This window comes from Limulus polyphemus, unplaced genomic scaffold, assembly GCF_000517525.1.
Source record: "Limulus polyphemus unplaced genomic scaffold, Limulus_polyphemus-2.1.2 Scaffold3758, whole genome shotgun sequence".
Lineage (NCBI taxonomy): Eukaryota > Metazoa > Arthropoda > Merostomata > Xiphosura > Limulidae > Limulus > Limulus polyphemus.
In genome coordinates, this window is record NW_013669368.1 from 97950 (window position 1) to 115080 (window position 17131).

A 17131-nucleotide genomic window follows, 5' to 3' on the forward strand; every position below is an offset into this window, starting at 1 on the left:
ATTTTGTACTTTTTTTGGGGGGGATGGATAAAATAGGGATGATGACATGCTAAGACAAAATGTGTCACATGGGTCACACTAGTGGAAATTCAGGATTTTTTCAAATATTGCCTTGTAGAATTAAGAACTTAAAACTTGTATATTGTAAAACTATGGATTATTAGCTAAGATTTTATGCTATTCTAATTGGTATAACATAAACTTAAAGTATTATAATAAAATTTTTAATGTAAGACACTAAGACCTTGTGTCATGCGCAGTAAAGAGTACTCGGGTTGATAGGGTTAAACAAGGACACTATCAAAAGGATTTCTCCCCTTCTAAGGAATTTTATTCCCATATGTTTGTTGTTTCCATAAAAACTGGGAATTGGTGTTCAGTCCTAGATCTTTCACATCTTAATAAGTTTCTTCACCTTTCTCAGTTTACCATGAAGAGTTTTCTCATCTTCTGTTGATCATTTTCTTTGGGACTTTGGGTGACCAAGATGGACATTTCCAATGCTTATCTTCACATCCGTATCTCCACAGCATCCAGACTTTGGTTTGTACATGAAAGTCAAGATTTTCAATTATGAGCTCTTCCTTCTGGCCACCCCCCAGTGGCACAGCAGTATGTCTGCAGACTTACAATGTTAGAAACTGGGTTTCGATACTCGTGGTGGGCAGAGCACAGATAGCCCATTGTGAAGCTTTGTGCATAACTTCAAACAAGCAAACCTTCTGGCCTGGCATCCACCCCATATGTTTCTTGTTGCATAGCACATGCTTTCACTCATCGTATTCATGGCTTGGGATTGAGATTCCACTGTTATATGGATAATTGATTTCTTTTAACTCCATCCCAACAATACTTCTTCTTCTAGATGTGGCTTATATAGGTTGGCTGGTCAAGTTGAAGAAGTCTCATTTCACACACACAACCAGTATCCGATTAATTTTGGTGAGTTTTTCAATTCCCATCACAGCAGGGCACAGCCTTCTCCATTTCATTTACAGGCCATGGAGAGTTTGATTTCCACAACTCTATTCTCTCCTTTTCTTGCATGAAAAGTTCTCCCTCTTTTGAGGACTTGGGCTTCCATGGCACTCGCATTCAACTTTTACAATGGACTCGACATGATCAATGGAACCTCCCTTGTGATCCATTGTCTTCCATTATACATCTTCACCCTTTCCTGTAAGATGATATCACCTAGTGGCTTGACAGGACTGATACTACAAAGAATGGTTCCTCCTTCTCCCTACGTCTAGATCTTCATTTTTTTACAGATGCTTCCACAGAGGGATAGAGCACTTGTCTCAACCCTTTCAAGATTGAGTCAATGGAACCAGGTAGAATCGACCCTTTATATCAACTTTTTGGAGCTCTTAGCAGTTCATCAAGCTTTGAATCATTTTCTACCAGTTGTACATGGCTGTTTGATTATGATCTATTTGGACAACTGAACTGCGGTATCTTACATCAGTTGCCAGAGGGGCACTCATTCTTGCTTTCTATGTTTTCAAACCCTCTACCTCCTCTACAAGTCCTTATTGTGGTCTTTTATGTTCCAGCTGCCCCAAACCTTGTTCCTGATCATCTTTTGTGACATGACCAGCTATTTCACATAGAGTGGTCCCTCAATCCTTGTGTTTTTGATGGCCTTGCCCCCTATTCTCATCTTTTATTCCACATCTATCAGCATTGACGGTGGATATATTCAGTCAGGACTTGTCCAGTCTCTTCCTTTATGCATGCTACCCATTTGTCAGGTCCTTCTGGTAGCTTCCTTCTGGCTGGCTCAATTGTGGTTTCCTCTGCGGAGCTTTCCTATTTCCTCTTCCATTCACCATCTAGCTGTGTCTTCACCCCAGATTTATATGTGGGATTTGTCTTGTCCCTTGCACTCTGGTCAAGACTATCTTCATGTGTAGCCTTCTTCCTGTCTCATTCTGTTCCGCTACCCTCTGGTGTGTCAGAGGAAATTGTGAGTTTTTTGCCATTGTTCACTACATTGTTCCCTTTTTCCATCTCTTGGAATTTTTCACATGGCTTTTTTGAACAGGGTTTATCTTTCCCAACTATTGCAGGTTACTGGGTGGCTCTTTCTGCTTCTTTCTGGTGTTTTCTTCCTCGGTTCTTACTCTGCTCTTTCATTCCTTTCACCTCCATTTCCCTCCCCATTCTTTTTGCTCTCCTGTTTGTGACTTCAATGTTTTTCTACATGTCTTTACTCTTCTTTCCCTTGAACTTTTGGCCTCCTGTCCCCCTATAACATCTCTGTCTCAAAATTAACTTTATTTTCACCTACAGTTGTCAATGTTCTGAGGTGTAAGCCATCAGGTTTTCTCTCACTCTGTTCCATCACTCCTACATCCTTCTCTATTTAGTTTGTAGTTTTCTTCTTAAAACACTTGAGGCATGTGATGGAGATAGTGTGTTCACACCTATATATCTTCCTTCCATCTCTAATCTTTATTCCCATATGGTTCCAGATTGCCTGTTCTGTCCTGTCTGTGTGGTCTGTTGTTATTTGGCCTGCACTTCTTTCTTTCATAGTTCCATATCTTATCTTTTCATAAACATGTGATCTTTCTTCTGTTACCCTCACTGGATGGCTCTGACAGCTCATCTGTTTAGTGTATTTTTCATTGGATGGGGAGGCATGTCAACACTTCCAGGTGGCATCCCATCACATTCAGCACTTTACTTGCTCTTTAACTACTCACTTCTGTTGTCCATTGGAGAAGATTTTTTCAACTGGTTTATGAATGACCCTCACACCTTTGTTACACACTATCTATGTCACTTGGCTGTTTCTTCTTGGTCAGGTTATAGACTGCATGCAGTTTCCATTCTTTACACTTCATACTGTCTTTGACTAAGTTATTCTTTTTTACCATACTTTTACAGAGCCTTCTTATACCTTACAGGATCTTGCTCAGTGGCAAATGTTACCTGCAAGGGTATACTTCTACAAAATCCACATAGTGTAGGGCCATCCTTGCCTGGTATAGTTCTCATCCATGACATGGGGTGTTTCTCAAGACTTCTTGAGGTGTCCTCACAGTGTTCATTTTTCAAAACAAGACCTGATCTAAACAGTACCCACTCATGGACTATCATGAACAAAGCAAGCAGAGGATTCCTGCCTAATTTCAAACCTAGTGCTGGACTTTTTTTTAAGAAATTAGGGTATTCCTAGCCACCAGTTACAAGGTTTTGCAGAGTGGCACTCATCCAAACTCACCATTGTGCTTTCATTCCCACCTTTTTTCTTCTAGTGGAACATGGGAGCTCTTACCATTTACCATTTCCTAGCCACTGTGGTGGTACATTGAGGAGGATTCCCCCTGAGTGTGACCATTTTCACTTTGTAGAGAGTAGAGCAGTGATGTTTTGTCCATGTAGTACAGTTCACCCCTCTGGCTGGCTTTCTCCCATTTTATCACTACCCAGAAGTTGGGTTGCTGGGTGATCTGGTGTTGCTTTGGAACAGGACCAGCCAACATATTTCCTCACTCAGTTGCAGAACAGATGTTAATTCACCATTTTGCCTCACTGGGCTTGAAGTGAAGATGGCAGGGACCCTCCTCCTCCTACCGGAACCAGAAATCAAATTACCAGTGATCCTTGGTTTTGGACTGGAGTTGACTCACCATGTACAGCTTAGTAAGAAGTAGAGGACATGTATTGGAGTGATGGATGAAAGGATTGAACAAATTGAACAAAAAGATCGACTTGTTCATAATCTTTTACAGTACATTGAATATTTAAGGCAAATTAGTTTTTTAGAAAAAAAAACAATTGCTATTAAATTTAACTTCATACATCTATTAATAAATTTGACTCAGTCTATAATAGTAGTAAGCGTATGTCAATTTTTGCATTGTTATTATCTAAACTGTCAACTTTTCAAAAATCATTATTAAAACAGTACTCTAAGATTTATTATACACAGTTTATATATCTATGTATTTATTATTGTATTGTATGTGAGAATATACATGTACTGTATAAACAAAAAATACATATCTGTAAATAAAAATTAATAATCATTCCATTTGGCAGTTGATATATATGCAAATCTGAAGCACAGAGTAGATAGTAACATACAAAGTCAATAACATATTAAATCTAAATTAAGAGTGTCATTTTAAATCCAATTGTCCTATGTTTCTGTCATCTAAAATTTATATTTGTAGCAAGCACAATAGCTTAAGAGTTGTTTTTTAATAAAATGCACTTACACCAGGTTCCATAAATTGTAGAATGAATTTAAACACAAGTGTATATAGTGAATACGTTATTCTTTTTCCTTCCCTGTGAATCTCTCCATTCACTTTCATGCACACAGCATCAGGAAATGTTAGATTCAAGCATTGCTACAGCAGGGTTTGAATTAAATGCTTCATTTCATATTACATGCATGGTAGAATGGCATTATCTGTTTTAGTTATTGATTGCCTACTCTGCCTTGGGAAGGTGCACTTATTATATCCTGGACTACAACCATACTGTTGTAGATTGTCTGTAGCTCTTCCAGTAAATGTGGAAGTTATCAGGGATACTGACAACCCCACCATTAAAGTGAAGATTTTTCTCTCTTTGATTGCAAGCTGTGTAACTATATATACATGTACATCCAACTGTTAACTGTCTGCAGTGAATATAAGTAAAACACTTCATTCATGTAGCTAAACAGATTTTTGTTTGATTCAATTGATTATGTTGAAGAGGTTCTCATTTTACACAGACACATTTTCTCAGAAAAAAATGTGACTTAAAATAATGCTCCTCATCTGCTACTAAAACATGTATGTGTGTGTACAGCATTCAGTTGTTAGTTTTTCAGGTTTAAAATATTTTAAAATTATGAAAAATGAATAGTAGTTTTTAATCTTGCATAAGTTCAGATGTTTTGTTAACTTTTTTCTTTTCAATTTTTTTAAAAGGAGGGCAATTTAATTTTTTCTATGACTTAGTCTGTTAAAAACCTAAATGTATTGTACCAATTTAAATATATTAGAAATTGATTAAGTTGTTATATGTAATTTGTCCAGTATATGTGAAAACAACAATAAAAATAAATAACTGTAAATAGTAAAATCAATTTTTAAAGTGAAATCTACTAGCAAAATGATCATTTTAATATAACTTAAGATGTTATTTCACCTCAGAAAAGAAAAAAGCTTTCATGTGTTTTACCATTTTGTATTAATACTATTAAAAAAAAGGTTCCAGTTAGTATTAGAATAAACTGAAAAATTACATCTTTATATGATAACCAAAGTGTATGAAATTTATCTCTCAAGTAAATGATTTTCTTATCAACCAGTAATTATTTTTGATATGAATGAATGTCAGGAAAATTTGTTCTTCTGTATTTTGGCATTGTTAATTTCAAACTCTGTTTTCAATGTTAGAGATGTCTGAAGGGGTATTCATATTTTATAAGAAACAGTTGCACATATTAATGCAGAGGCAAGTAACCATAGATGTGAACTGAAGTGCCACAAGTAATGTTTGAAGCCTACGTATTTGGTTTACATTAACATCCTGACCATTCATCAATGCAATGCAACTTATTGCCAGATTGAGAAATATGTCTCAACCCTTTTTGAGTAAGAATTTTATGTAATGAAATAACAGAAATGTGGTGCCTGAAGCACCAGTTTAAAAGACAATTATATAGTGAATAACAAGAGAAAATAAATATGTCAATATGAGAATGTAAAATCACCTCATTATCATTCCCCTACATGCAGGACTGCTATTACAACTGGCCAAAGTTTGCAGTCTGGTCATTCAGGATAAAAAAAAATTCCTTTGTGAAAGTAATTACTAACACATTGTGCCAATCAACTATGCACAAGATGATTCCTAAAGATCTCGCTCTCTCTTGTAAAGAAACTTAAACCAAAAGTCTAAAAGCTGTTTTCTAGAAACACTAGTTAGAGAAAGACAATTTTGAGAGAATGAGATCTGTGTGAACTTGAATAATTACTAATGACTTCAAAGTGATAGAGATAACATACGTTTTTTGATGAGCATTTAGGTTGTTACAGGCTTTTCATATAATAGGAAAGTTAAACTTCAAAATGTACAGTGAAGCAAAGGTGATTTCTAATTTCTAAAAAGAAAATTTACCAACTACTGACACCAATTATACAATATGAAGTTATCCAGTTATATGGTCAAGATGTCAAAAAGGTATGTCTTCATCAAGATAAAAATATCAATTAATATGTCTAAATCCATAGCAGCTTTTCTTCAAACTAAATAGAATGAAACCAGTGTTCTTGCTGACCTCTTTTCTGACACTATAGGAAATCACTTGATTATGCACTCATGGACTTCTGTGTCTTTGATGTGATTTAATGTCATGTTGGAAGCTTATTTCAACATACAGTGGAGGATCTATGGAAAGTTTGTCTAAATGTGTGGTATAAAATATACTTTATTGCTTCTAATCGAAGCTAGTTACAATATAAACTGAAGTGTCAAGTGAAAGTGCATAATCATGCATGCCAGACTGAGTACAGTGGAAGAATTAGCTCCAAAAACAGCATGGTAACTCAAAAATCATTCTTAGAAATGACATAGATTCAACACAATATTTTGAAGAAGGGAACCTTTACTGTTATCTGTGGAAACTGAAAAATTCATGCAGCAAAACATTTACGATAGCAGTTGGCTCCAAAAGCAAACCTAGAATCAATCAGGGTAATGTTATCATCTTCAAAGTGTAGGGCATGGCTATGAAAAATAACCTTCTGACCTGAAATACCATTCCAATGAAATTGGACATACTTGTAACTCCAGAAACCATTAATAAGGTAGTAAACAAGGAATTGAAGTTTATGAACACTCATAACCTAAAATTTCCTATGCTCACCTCAAGAATCAATGGGTATTTTCATGAGAAAGATGGCCAAAGAAACTGGTAGACTCATAGCTATATCAAATTTCCTGGTGCAACTACAATACTTTTGTGCTTTGGGTCTGTTTTAATGTAATCTTGGAAGATGTGTAGTGGAGGGTTTGTAGAAAATCTATCCAAATACAAGGTCTAACATTAACATTGCCATTCCTTGCACAAGTTTGTGACAAAGTATATTACATTGTCAGACAAGTTTGGAGTAAATAGTTCTGAAGACAGTATGAGACTTGGAATATCATTCTTACAATATGCATATATTTGAGCATGTCAACAAAATTGTATAGTTGTTGATCCTCAGGAAATACTTATAGAATATATGTACTAAAACTCTTTTATGGATTTTATTTCCTGGTTTTCAGAATTTCTTCACCATCATTTAATTCAGTAGTATTTAGATAAAAATTACTCAACTTAAATATTTTATTGCTAAATGACATATTACATGGAGTTAGATAAAGGGTTGTTTGTCTCCATTAAGTACAGAATAGACAGTGTGATTCTTAAGTTGACCTACATGTGTGTTACAGCAAGCACATCACATTGTTGAAAGACAGAAAACTGAAGGTGATTTTCACTGTTACAGTCATGATTTGAACCTGTTTTCACATAAAACTTATACTTGCACATGCTTACTACCTTAACTAAAAGATGGCACTTGCTGTTATGGAGTTTCAGACTATTTACTTAGCTCATAACACAACTAGAATGAAGATTAAAAGCATTGTTAGAACATTGCTAAATTTCATCCTTTGCTTTGGTGAATCTAAATAGTGACTGTGAGAAAATATTTCAGTTTAGTCCTGTGATGGATCAGCAATAATTTTACAGATTTACAATGCCCAAATTCGAGGTTTGAGCCCCTGCAATGGACAGAACACAGAATGTCCATTATGTATCTTTATGTTAAAAGAAAGAAAAAAAGCAAATTTTGATTTAATTGGAGTTAGAGCATGTGATAAGGGTAGATCATCAAAACAAAAACTAATAATCAAACATTACTGTTTTCTTGTAAAAAGTTAATAACATAAACAAGTTTATACTTATGAAATTTTTAATGAATTTTTAACAAAACATCTCTGTGAACAACCAAAACAAAAACCTTTCTTAAAGCTCATTGAAACTTATTTAACTCTTGTGAGAAGGGCTAGGTAATTAAAAGAATTTGATAATAAATCATCAGACTTATTAATCGATTCCATTCAACTGATTGACTATTTGCACCTGAGACTAGGATAGTTGGAATAACCAAAAAAAAAATTAAATTGGAAATTAATTTAGATTAGCTGATTATTTTCATGAGTAGTGATATTAATTAATTAATCCTTTATGTATGGCATCAAATCATTTTGATTAATCTTTTAATCACTATGTAACCATGAAACTTTACATGCTAGTAGTAAGTGTATCTTCACAAAACTTGGCAAGCTTTTAGTAAACATTACAAGTCTTTTGTACATAAAAATCACATATTCTAATAAATTATTTCTATTAAAGATTTTTATGTGAACTTATGGAGTCAGTCTGAGTGAAAGATGATTTTCGTGTTCAGAATAGTGTATTTTTTTTTTTATCTTACAGTGTATATTGTCATTTGCATAACCTTTAAAACCTCTAAAATGAACATCAAAAGTTTTTTCAATAAAACTATGTTATCTTCTTTACCATAACACTATGTGGGCTTGTCCATTTCACCAACCTTGTAACCACGACAAATATAGTGGGAAATAAATCTAAATTACTCTTTTTTTTCAAGAATGATCACAGGTTGTTACAGAAAATTACAATTTTTTAAACTAAAGAACCTCAGACTGTTAATAGTTTACATCACTTTTCATTTAATTTTATTGTTTTATTGCTCATTGAACCATGTCTAGCTACTAAATCTGCATAACAGATACAAGTCACCTGGAAAGTGCATAGCTGAAGTTATGATTAGCAAAGTATTGAATTACATAATGCACAAGCAACTTGTATGGATATCTTGCTGAGAAACTTTTTATTTAATTTCTTTGCATTTATGTTTTCTTATCAAATGTAATAAGTTTCTAAATTTTATGTTCAATTTTTGTTTACTATAATGAATGAAAAATATGCATAAAATATCAGAAATTTAGTACTTGTGGCTGACCTCTTTTTATTTGCTCTTGGGTCTCAGTAAAACTTATTCCTACTTTTTTTAATAATAGTAGGTGCATAAAATAATCTCAAATATGCAACTAAGAACAAATATTAACATGCAAAAAAATATAGTGACCTAAAATTAATATGATACGACTGGCTTTCTAACTGAGCTATAAGTGTATTGAAATAATCCAATTACCTAATTGAGGTGACCTTGGTGATAGCAACAATGAACCTGTAGGCCAAATAATTCAAAACCTTTCATGAAAATGAGCTAGCCTTATACAGAAATCAGAAAACTTCTTTTTCTATTGGTTATAGATAATCCAGTAACAAATGTTAGAGGGAATAATTGACATTTTTTGAAAGTTGGGATGTGATAGGAAAACATGACATGTGGCTTTGACTTTCTGGTGTATATTTCTGTAAAACAAAAGGATTGGAGAGTAAATTTTCATTCTATTGTAGCAATATCTATACTATATATGTGTAACTTATGTTAGATTCAGGACATCATATAGTGGTAGTTACAATATCTAAAATTGACAATTCAAAGCAAACAAATGCCATATGATACAGTGAAGACTGAGAATTATTTAACTATTTCGTTTTGAAAATAGGAAACTAATACTTATATAATATTAAAAATTGATTTATTAGCTATATTGTAATGCCAAGTTTATTGACATACATTGATAATAATGCATTGTAATTGAATTTAACTATAAAAAAAAAAGTCATGACATGCACTTTGACCTACGCACATCCAGAGGGTTAAGTTGAACAACCTTGAATTAACTGAAAATAATAATAATATGAAATCATAGTGGAATTTTTTAAAATCTCAATGAGGCAAATTAATATGCATAATTAAGTAATGCCAGTTATATTGGTATGAAGTTAAACATTTTGTTGTGAAATAAATACTGAGCTAAAGTCTGGACAAGCTACTTGAGACAAACCGTCAAGCATATGTGTATAACTGAATAGTGCAATACCACATATCTACAAGCAGGAACTATTCAGACAAATCTGCAGAGCTATCTCATTTCTGACGATTGTCATTTTGATCAAGAAAAATTGCTACATTCATCCCCAGGATTATCAAAGAGATCATCGTATTGTAGGCTTAAAACATCAAAACTTCACAGTTTTGCATTTAGCCTTGAATGATTTCATTTGCTAAGATACTAGAAAACTATTTATAAAACAAATCCATTAAATATTTATTCTGCTATGTCTGTGTCCCTAGGATTCACAGCCTTCATATTTGCTTTATGGCCTCTTAAACTTTCAAGAACAGAAACTCGCATGATATTTGCCTAGTATAGGAATGTCTGAATCAGAATAGTGTTGTGAAAACTATGTATGAAAAAGAAAGAAATAGAGAAACATGAAAGGAAATATTAAGTGTTCTATTTAAGATTTAATTTAAAATAATTTATTGTCATTAAGTTACTGTGTTATTGATGATGTGTATAGATTTGATTCAGTTTATAACAACTTTTACAGCATTTTTTGATGTACCCAACTACTTTTATCACTTTTTGTTGTTAAATACCTAGTGAAAAACTATTCTGACTATAATATCTATGTTAGACTACAGGGGAAAGTTATAATGAATAAAAACATTTGACTTACAGTAAGCTGGTACAGTAAATATAGGCTATAAATCATATCAAAAAATGTATGAGATATATGGAAATTATATATCAATAATTGTATATCAGTGAAAATCATGGTATATTAATTTAGAGCCCTAGTATCCAAAGAACTATTGAAGCAGCTATTGATATTTTATGATTATATCATAAACCTGTAATGTTGTGGATTGTCCTTGAGAAATACAAGGTCCCACATGACAAAAAACTCTTAGGAGTGTGTGTGTGAGGAGAGGGAAGACACTTATTTCTATGTGTTAGTTTCTTTAGTTGGTCATAATTGACATATTGACTGTTTAAACTCAAACCAAACCAAAATTATTAATAAAACAAAATTAGCTTTTAATTTTATTTTGCAGAATATGTTATATCACTCAGTGGCTAAAGAATAAGAAGTTTATAACACAAGCACACTGCAAGGTCAAGTAGACAAAAAGTGTTGATTTTTACAGCAAAACACATCAAAGTTTTACAGAACATTAACTTCTTCTGTTAAAATCTTTGAATATTTGGATTATTTTACATGAATAGCTTAACTTGAAGAACGTGCAGTTACAAAAATAACCAATACACAAACACACAATTCAAGTTAGAGGCTAAAATTACTACTGACATTACAGAAGATTAGACATCTTTAATAAGTGATGTATTTTTGAAAATATAAGAAAGTCACAGTAAACAAACTCCGAGGTAAGCTTTTGTGGTTATAATGCTAAAATTTGGGGTTTGAAACCCTACTATAAATAAAGCACAGACAGTCTATTGTGCTGCATTTTGGCTCAAACTAAGATAAAATAAAATGAATGAAAAATAATACAGTTATACATCTGGCTAAAATTAGAATACAACATCAGAGTGACTGACAGCACACTTCCTTGGTCAATAATGCCGATGCTGTTATCATGGGTTTCATGAGTAGTTGCAGTAGTTTAGAAGGTAGCTGTCCAGATTGCACAAAATATTCATTTGCCTTATATATGAAAACATAAACCTTAATGTAATAGATGAATAGCTTAAGGTTTTTATCATGTCTGTCCCCACAATAAAATCACTAGATTACAGGGATATTGTTATGAGTATATTACGGGGGAAAAAAAAGCCTAATGAATTATCATCTTAAATGTGAATATTTGCAAATGTCTAAATACATTTTTACATTCATGTTAATACTTCTTAACTTCTGCTAGTTTCTTTCTTCTCAGTAGCTGAGGCTATATCACACAACATGATGATCTCATCATTATAGTCATCAGGATCTTCACATCCAATTCATGAGATTAAGCACATTAACATGTTAAAAATGCTTACGAGTATCACATGATTGCCTCTTTGACCTGTTGGCAGACAACATGCTAATCAGTCCAGCCATAACTAAGTTTCCTATGTGCTGCAAGTACATACCATTCCAGAAATATTATGCATTGAATAAGTTCAAGCACAAACAGCTAAGGGAAAATAAACAAAACAAGTAAACATAATAATCTTCTTTCCCTGTAAACAAAGTCTATAAGTTTCCAACTTAACATGCTGGTTACTCTTTATATTTTAAGGCTTTAGCTGGCTGCTAGGGCAAAGGGAGTTTCCAAACATGTCCATAAATAGCAAAGATCAAGCAAAGAACTATATTATAAAATTAAGAGAGAGAATAATGTGGATACCCTACTTTTTTATCATACTGGTATCCTAGTGCAGCATCCCACATTCCTCAGACTACCAAACTCTGTGATTATTATAAATAAAAAATATGGAGGGCAGAGAACTATTCCAATCTAGAAACTTGACCTGAATCTAATTGTACTGCTCTGAGATGTTTTAGAACATCTCACTGACAGAATAGACAGACCTTCAAGTCTCACTTTACTTTGCAAAAGTAGTTATGGTTTCAGAGTTGATGACAAGGAATCCACTTTAAGACAATAAAGTTTGAAGATGTTTTGAATGGGTAATGAATGAAACTTTATTACAAGTTTAACATAGTAACAAATGTACATTTCAATAAAATGTTAACACCATAAGCAATACACATTAAGGAGTTACAAACAGTGAGTAATGGCAAGTAGATGATAAATTTATTAATGGTACAAAACATTATCACAGAAACTACTAAAGAAAAATGCTAGTATTTTATATGCGAGTCATTTGCTTTGCAGAGAACATTACACTTTATTTTCATGCTTCTGTACAGTCTGTCACAATGTGCAATCATTGAATCTTGTTCCAAATTACTCTTTACAATTCATTCATTCTGTTTGGTCACCCATTGACTTCAGTTTTTTACGTAAGGCCATATAGCCTCAATAATATTTATATGAGGACTTTCTGCAAGTCAAGCCATAATTGTGTGTTTCATCAGCCTCTTTTACCATCAAGATATTGTTTCACCACATTTGATGTATGATTAGTGTTATTGTCTTACCGGAAGATAATTTTTGACCAAAGAGTTGTGTTCTTAAGGGAATGGCATAACTGATTGGAATTTGCTTGTACTTGTCAGCAGTAAGGATACCACCAATTTTGTGTATATCCTTGACACTATTAGGAGAGATACAGCCCCAAACTTGTACTGATCCACCACCATTCATCATTATCAATGCTCAGTACATTGAATCATGATACCATTATTCTATCTGCCTTTGAACAAACTATTACTTATTGTTGCAAAATAATTCCAGCTTGGATTCATCTGTGAAGAGCACCCTTCTCCAGCTTTGCTCATTCCACTGTTTGTGATTTGATGCCCGTTTCAACCTTTTGGTTGGTTAAATTTTTACAGCAGTGCTTTTCGATCGGCTAAATGTTCATTGAAATCCATGCTAATGTGTTTGTAATTCTTCTGAAGGTAACATTCACACTTGTACTTACGTAAAGGTCATTGGCAAGATCTGTGCTCAACCACTTCTATTATTACTAATGCCAGTTTCACATACCCTCTTCAGTCTACCATACAGCTCATACCAAAACATGTAGTCTCCCACAATTTTTTGAATGGATTATTTCTGATCAGCCAAAACTGTGATTTTTATGTGTTTTTCATGCTGTGTATCAGTCCAAGGAGCCATAACAGGATTAACACTACTACTAGGAAAAGTATAACTGCCTGCACTTTTGTAGGTAATATGGTTGTGTGGCACTTTATGATTACTTGGACGACACTCATTCATAATGTAAACTATCAAAACATGAGTGTACTCTGGTGCATTTAAGTTTTCTATGTATAAAGGATGAGACTCCTGTAGTATGTCTTTTTATATTTTTTTCTCTCACCATTTACGTAATTACTTCTAATATCGTATATCCTAAATACAGGACTTAAACCTTCATTAGTGCATCTGTTTTAAATTTGTTGTTTGATCATTTCTTGTTTTGAACAGTAGAATTGTTTTTTAAATTCAAAATATACATATATGTAGGAACTCTTAAACCAAGAAGTGCTTGCAGACCTCATGCTTGTACCCATCATTTTTGCCATTTCTAATAAACTTCTAATACTTGAAAAAAAAATCATTTCACAAATGAATCTCAGACTTATGTGCAAACAGCACCAATTTTTCAAAGGATAAGGATTGTATTTCAAAAATTAAATAATAATAATATAACCATAATGGTACATATCAGAACTTTCACTTAGAGTATTAATGTCATAAATTATATGTATGGTGATATAACAAAAGATTAATGCAAAGGTACTCATACTGTGTTTTAAGTTATTTCAAAAAGCAAATAGCTAAATTAGAGTTTTTGTATCATTGGGGCCAAATTTAGATGTTATTATATTGCTTCCACAATTTATATGAAAAGTTCAAGATTTATGAAATAATATTTTCTATTCTTTATGTACATGTTAATTGAGATTTATTTAAAAACATTGTTCAACTGCTTTGATTTTGAAATTATCATCATCATTTACCTACATTATTTTTTGTTTTTAATTTGCGAAACAAGTGTGATTTACACTTCAAAGTAAGCACTGGCATAAATTTCAGAATTATTAAGCTGCTGTAATTTAGACTTGCATTTATCTGATAGAACAAAAATGTAAAATATGCTGCTTATTAGTTTTTGTTTCATCATTATTCTGGTGTACTGCAACTGTATTATATTTGCAGGTAACTCTTGTAAAATGGAATGAACCATATCAGAAGTTGGCTTCATGTGATAGTAGTGGAATTATCTTTGTATGGATCAAGTTTGAAGGCAGGTGGTCCATTGAGTTAATAAATGATCGTAACACACAAGTGACAGACTTTGCATGGAGCCATGATGGTAGAATGGCCCTGATTTGTTACCAGGATGGGTTTGTCCTTGTGGGATCTGTTGCTGGACAGAGGTATTGGTCTTCTAACTTAAATCTTGATGCCAACATTACTTGTGGAATTTGGGCTCCTGATGATCAACAGGTGTGTGGTCAGATTGTTGAGAATATTTTTAAAATCAAGACAAAGTTTTTCAAAAAATTTTATTATCTTTTTTAAGAAAGGAAACAGTTATTTTGTACTTTCAATGAATGTTATAGTAATAAAAATAATTTGATGCATGAATGTTTTAGTGTATTGGTTTTATGTATGACAGTTGTAGGTAAAATTAGTTTAATGTACTGTAATTGTGTATATTGATATAAATAGAACAATGTACTTCTATCTATATTAATATATTGATTAATATGTAGGTGTGAATGGTTATAGATAGATTTTACCAATCACTGAGAAGTCTTCAATATTGAAAGAATTAAACCAAGTCAAAAAACGTGAATTATGTTTATTATGTTACACGCACAATAATCCTGTTCTTAGAATAAAACATAAGTACATTCTTCTCACCCTTCTCACTACTTTTATGATATTGAGTCTAATACATGAAAATATGCTTACAACTTTGTTCTTTAAATTTTATATCATTTTAAACATTTTATCATAAATCTTTTATTACAACAATATTTCTTTCTTCATTCATCATACATGTAAATAAAGTTTATTGCATCAAATGCCAGATTTTATTTCATTTGTGTAATACATGTTGTTAATCTAAAATGTAATCCTTGAAGTTGTCATTTTCACCTTGACTCTCTTTAGGTATTGTTTGGAATGTCCAGTGGTCAGATTCTAGTTACAGATGTACATGGTGAAATGGTTGGTCAAGTTAGAGTTCAGGAAGGAGTTAACATAACTGGAATGGCCTGGTCTTGTGAGAAATTCAAAATGGAAGAAACTGATGAAGAAGATGGAATTCATACTGTGTTATATCAACAAACACGTAAGTTCATCCAAATGTTTAACATAATAGGTCATAATGTGATTTAAAGTAGTTGTAAAACTTGTTTGCTGCTTTATTGAGTAAAATTGAATAATCTAAACAATAATACAGTTAATTGGTGTATACCACACAACAAGTAAGAAACCTAGTTAATGTATTCCTGAACTACATTTAATAATCGAAACCATAATACAGGAGGATGGTGTGTAAAATAAGTGAGAAGCCTGTTACTCTTTTATTGACCTAAACTGTATAATCTAAGCTATAATTACTATATGTATATGTATAGTAAATGAAAAACCTGTTTAGTGTTTCAGTGAACTAAACACAGTAACATAAACCATAATATAACAGGATGGTTTATACAAGAAGTGAGAAATATTTTTAGTGTTTCAGCGAACTAAACACAGTAACATAAACCATAATACAACAGGATAGTTTTTACAAGAAGTGAGAAACATTTTTAGTGTTTCAGTGAACTAAACACAGTAACATAAACCATAATACAACAGGATGGTTTTTACAAGAAGTGAGAAACATTTTTAGTGTTTCAGTGAACTAAATTCAGTACTTTAAACCAATGGTTCCCAATTATTTACTACACATGGTCACTTATAATGATGACCATGAAGCCAAGGTACACCTGATCCTTTTGAGAAATACACCATTCCCCAAATTCCATTGTGCTGATTCTTGAGTATTATAATGCTTAACCCTTTTGATACAGGTCACAGGTGAAAGGCCATATCATCTCATTTGTTGACTCACATTCAAAATTGTATTGAACTACTATTTCATGAATCTATGTCAATAAGTTTGGTATCACACTGTAGATTATAATTCAAATTTTAGAACTATATATTACTCAATTTGTTAATATAAAAGCAAATATTAAAAACAGATAAACATTGATTTTTGTGTGTCACGTGGTATGTTGAATGCAACACTGGTTCAAATTAGATGTTTGTGAAGTCAAAATACTAAGTCTATAGTTTCATATGAATTAGAAACTTAAATTACAGATATTGACAAGCTAGAATATAAAATAAGAGCCTTTTATCTTTTCAATTTGCTAAGATATTGCTCATGTAATAAATCCAACATAGTGACACCCTGCTCACCCCCTTCCATTTTTGGAAACACTCACTTATAAACACGTATTTCTATATATGAC

The 17131-nt window shown here is 32.6% G+C and overlaps 1 protein-coding gene across 1 annotated transcript in view; it reads left to right on the plus strand.

Moving 5' to 3' along the window:
- Positions 1 to 15957, plus strand: part of LOC106469986 (tubby-related protein 4-like) — a gene marked incomplete at its 3' end in the record, with an annotated part of 52717 nt that extends 36760 nt beyond the window's left edge. The window contains exons 3-4 of the mRNA XM_013930505.2: positions 14814 to 15104; positions 15777 to 15957. Of these exons, the coding sequence (XP_013785959.2) occupies positions 14814 to 15104; positions 15777 to 15957 (472 nt within the window). The remainder of the gene's footprint in view (positions 1 to 14813; positions 15105 to 15776) is intronic.
- Between the last annotated feature and the right edge of the window lie 1174 nt (positions 15958 to 17131).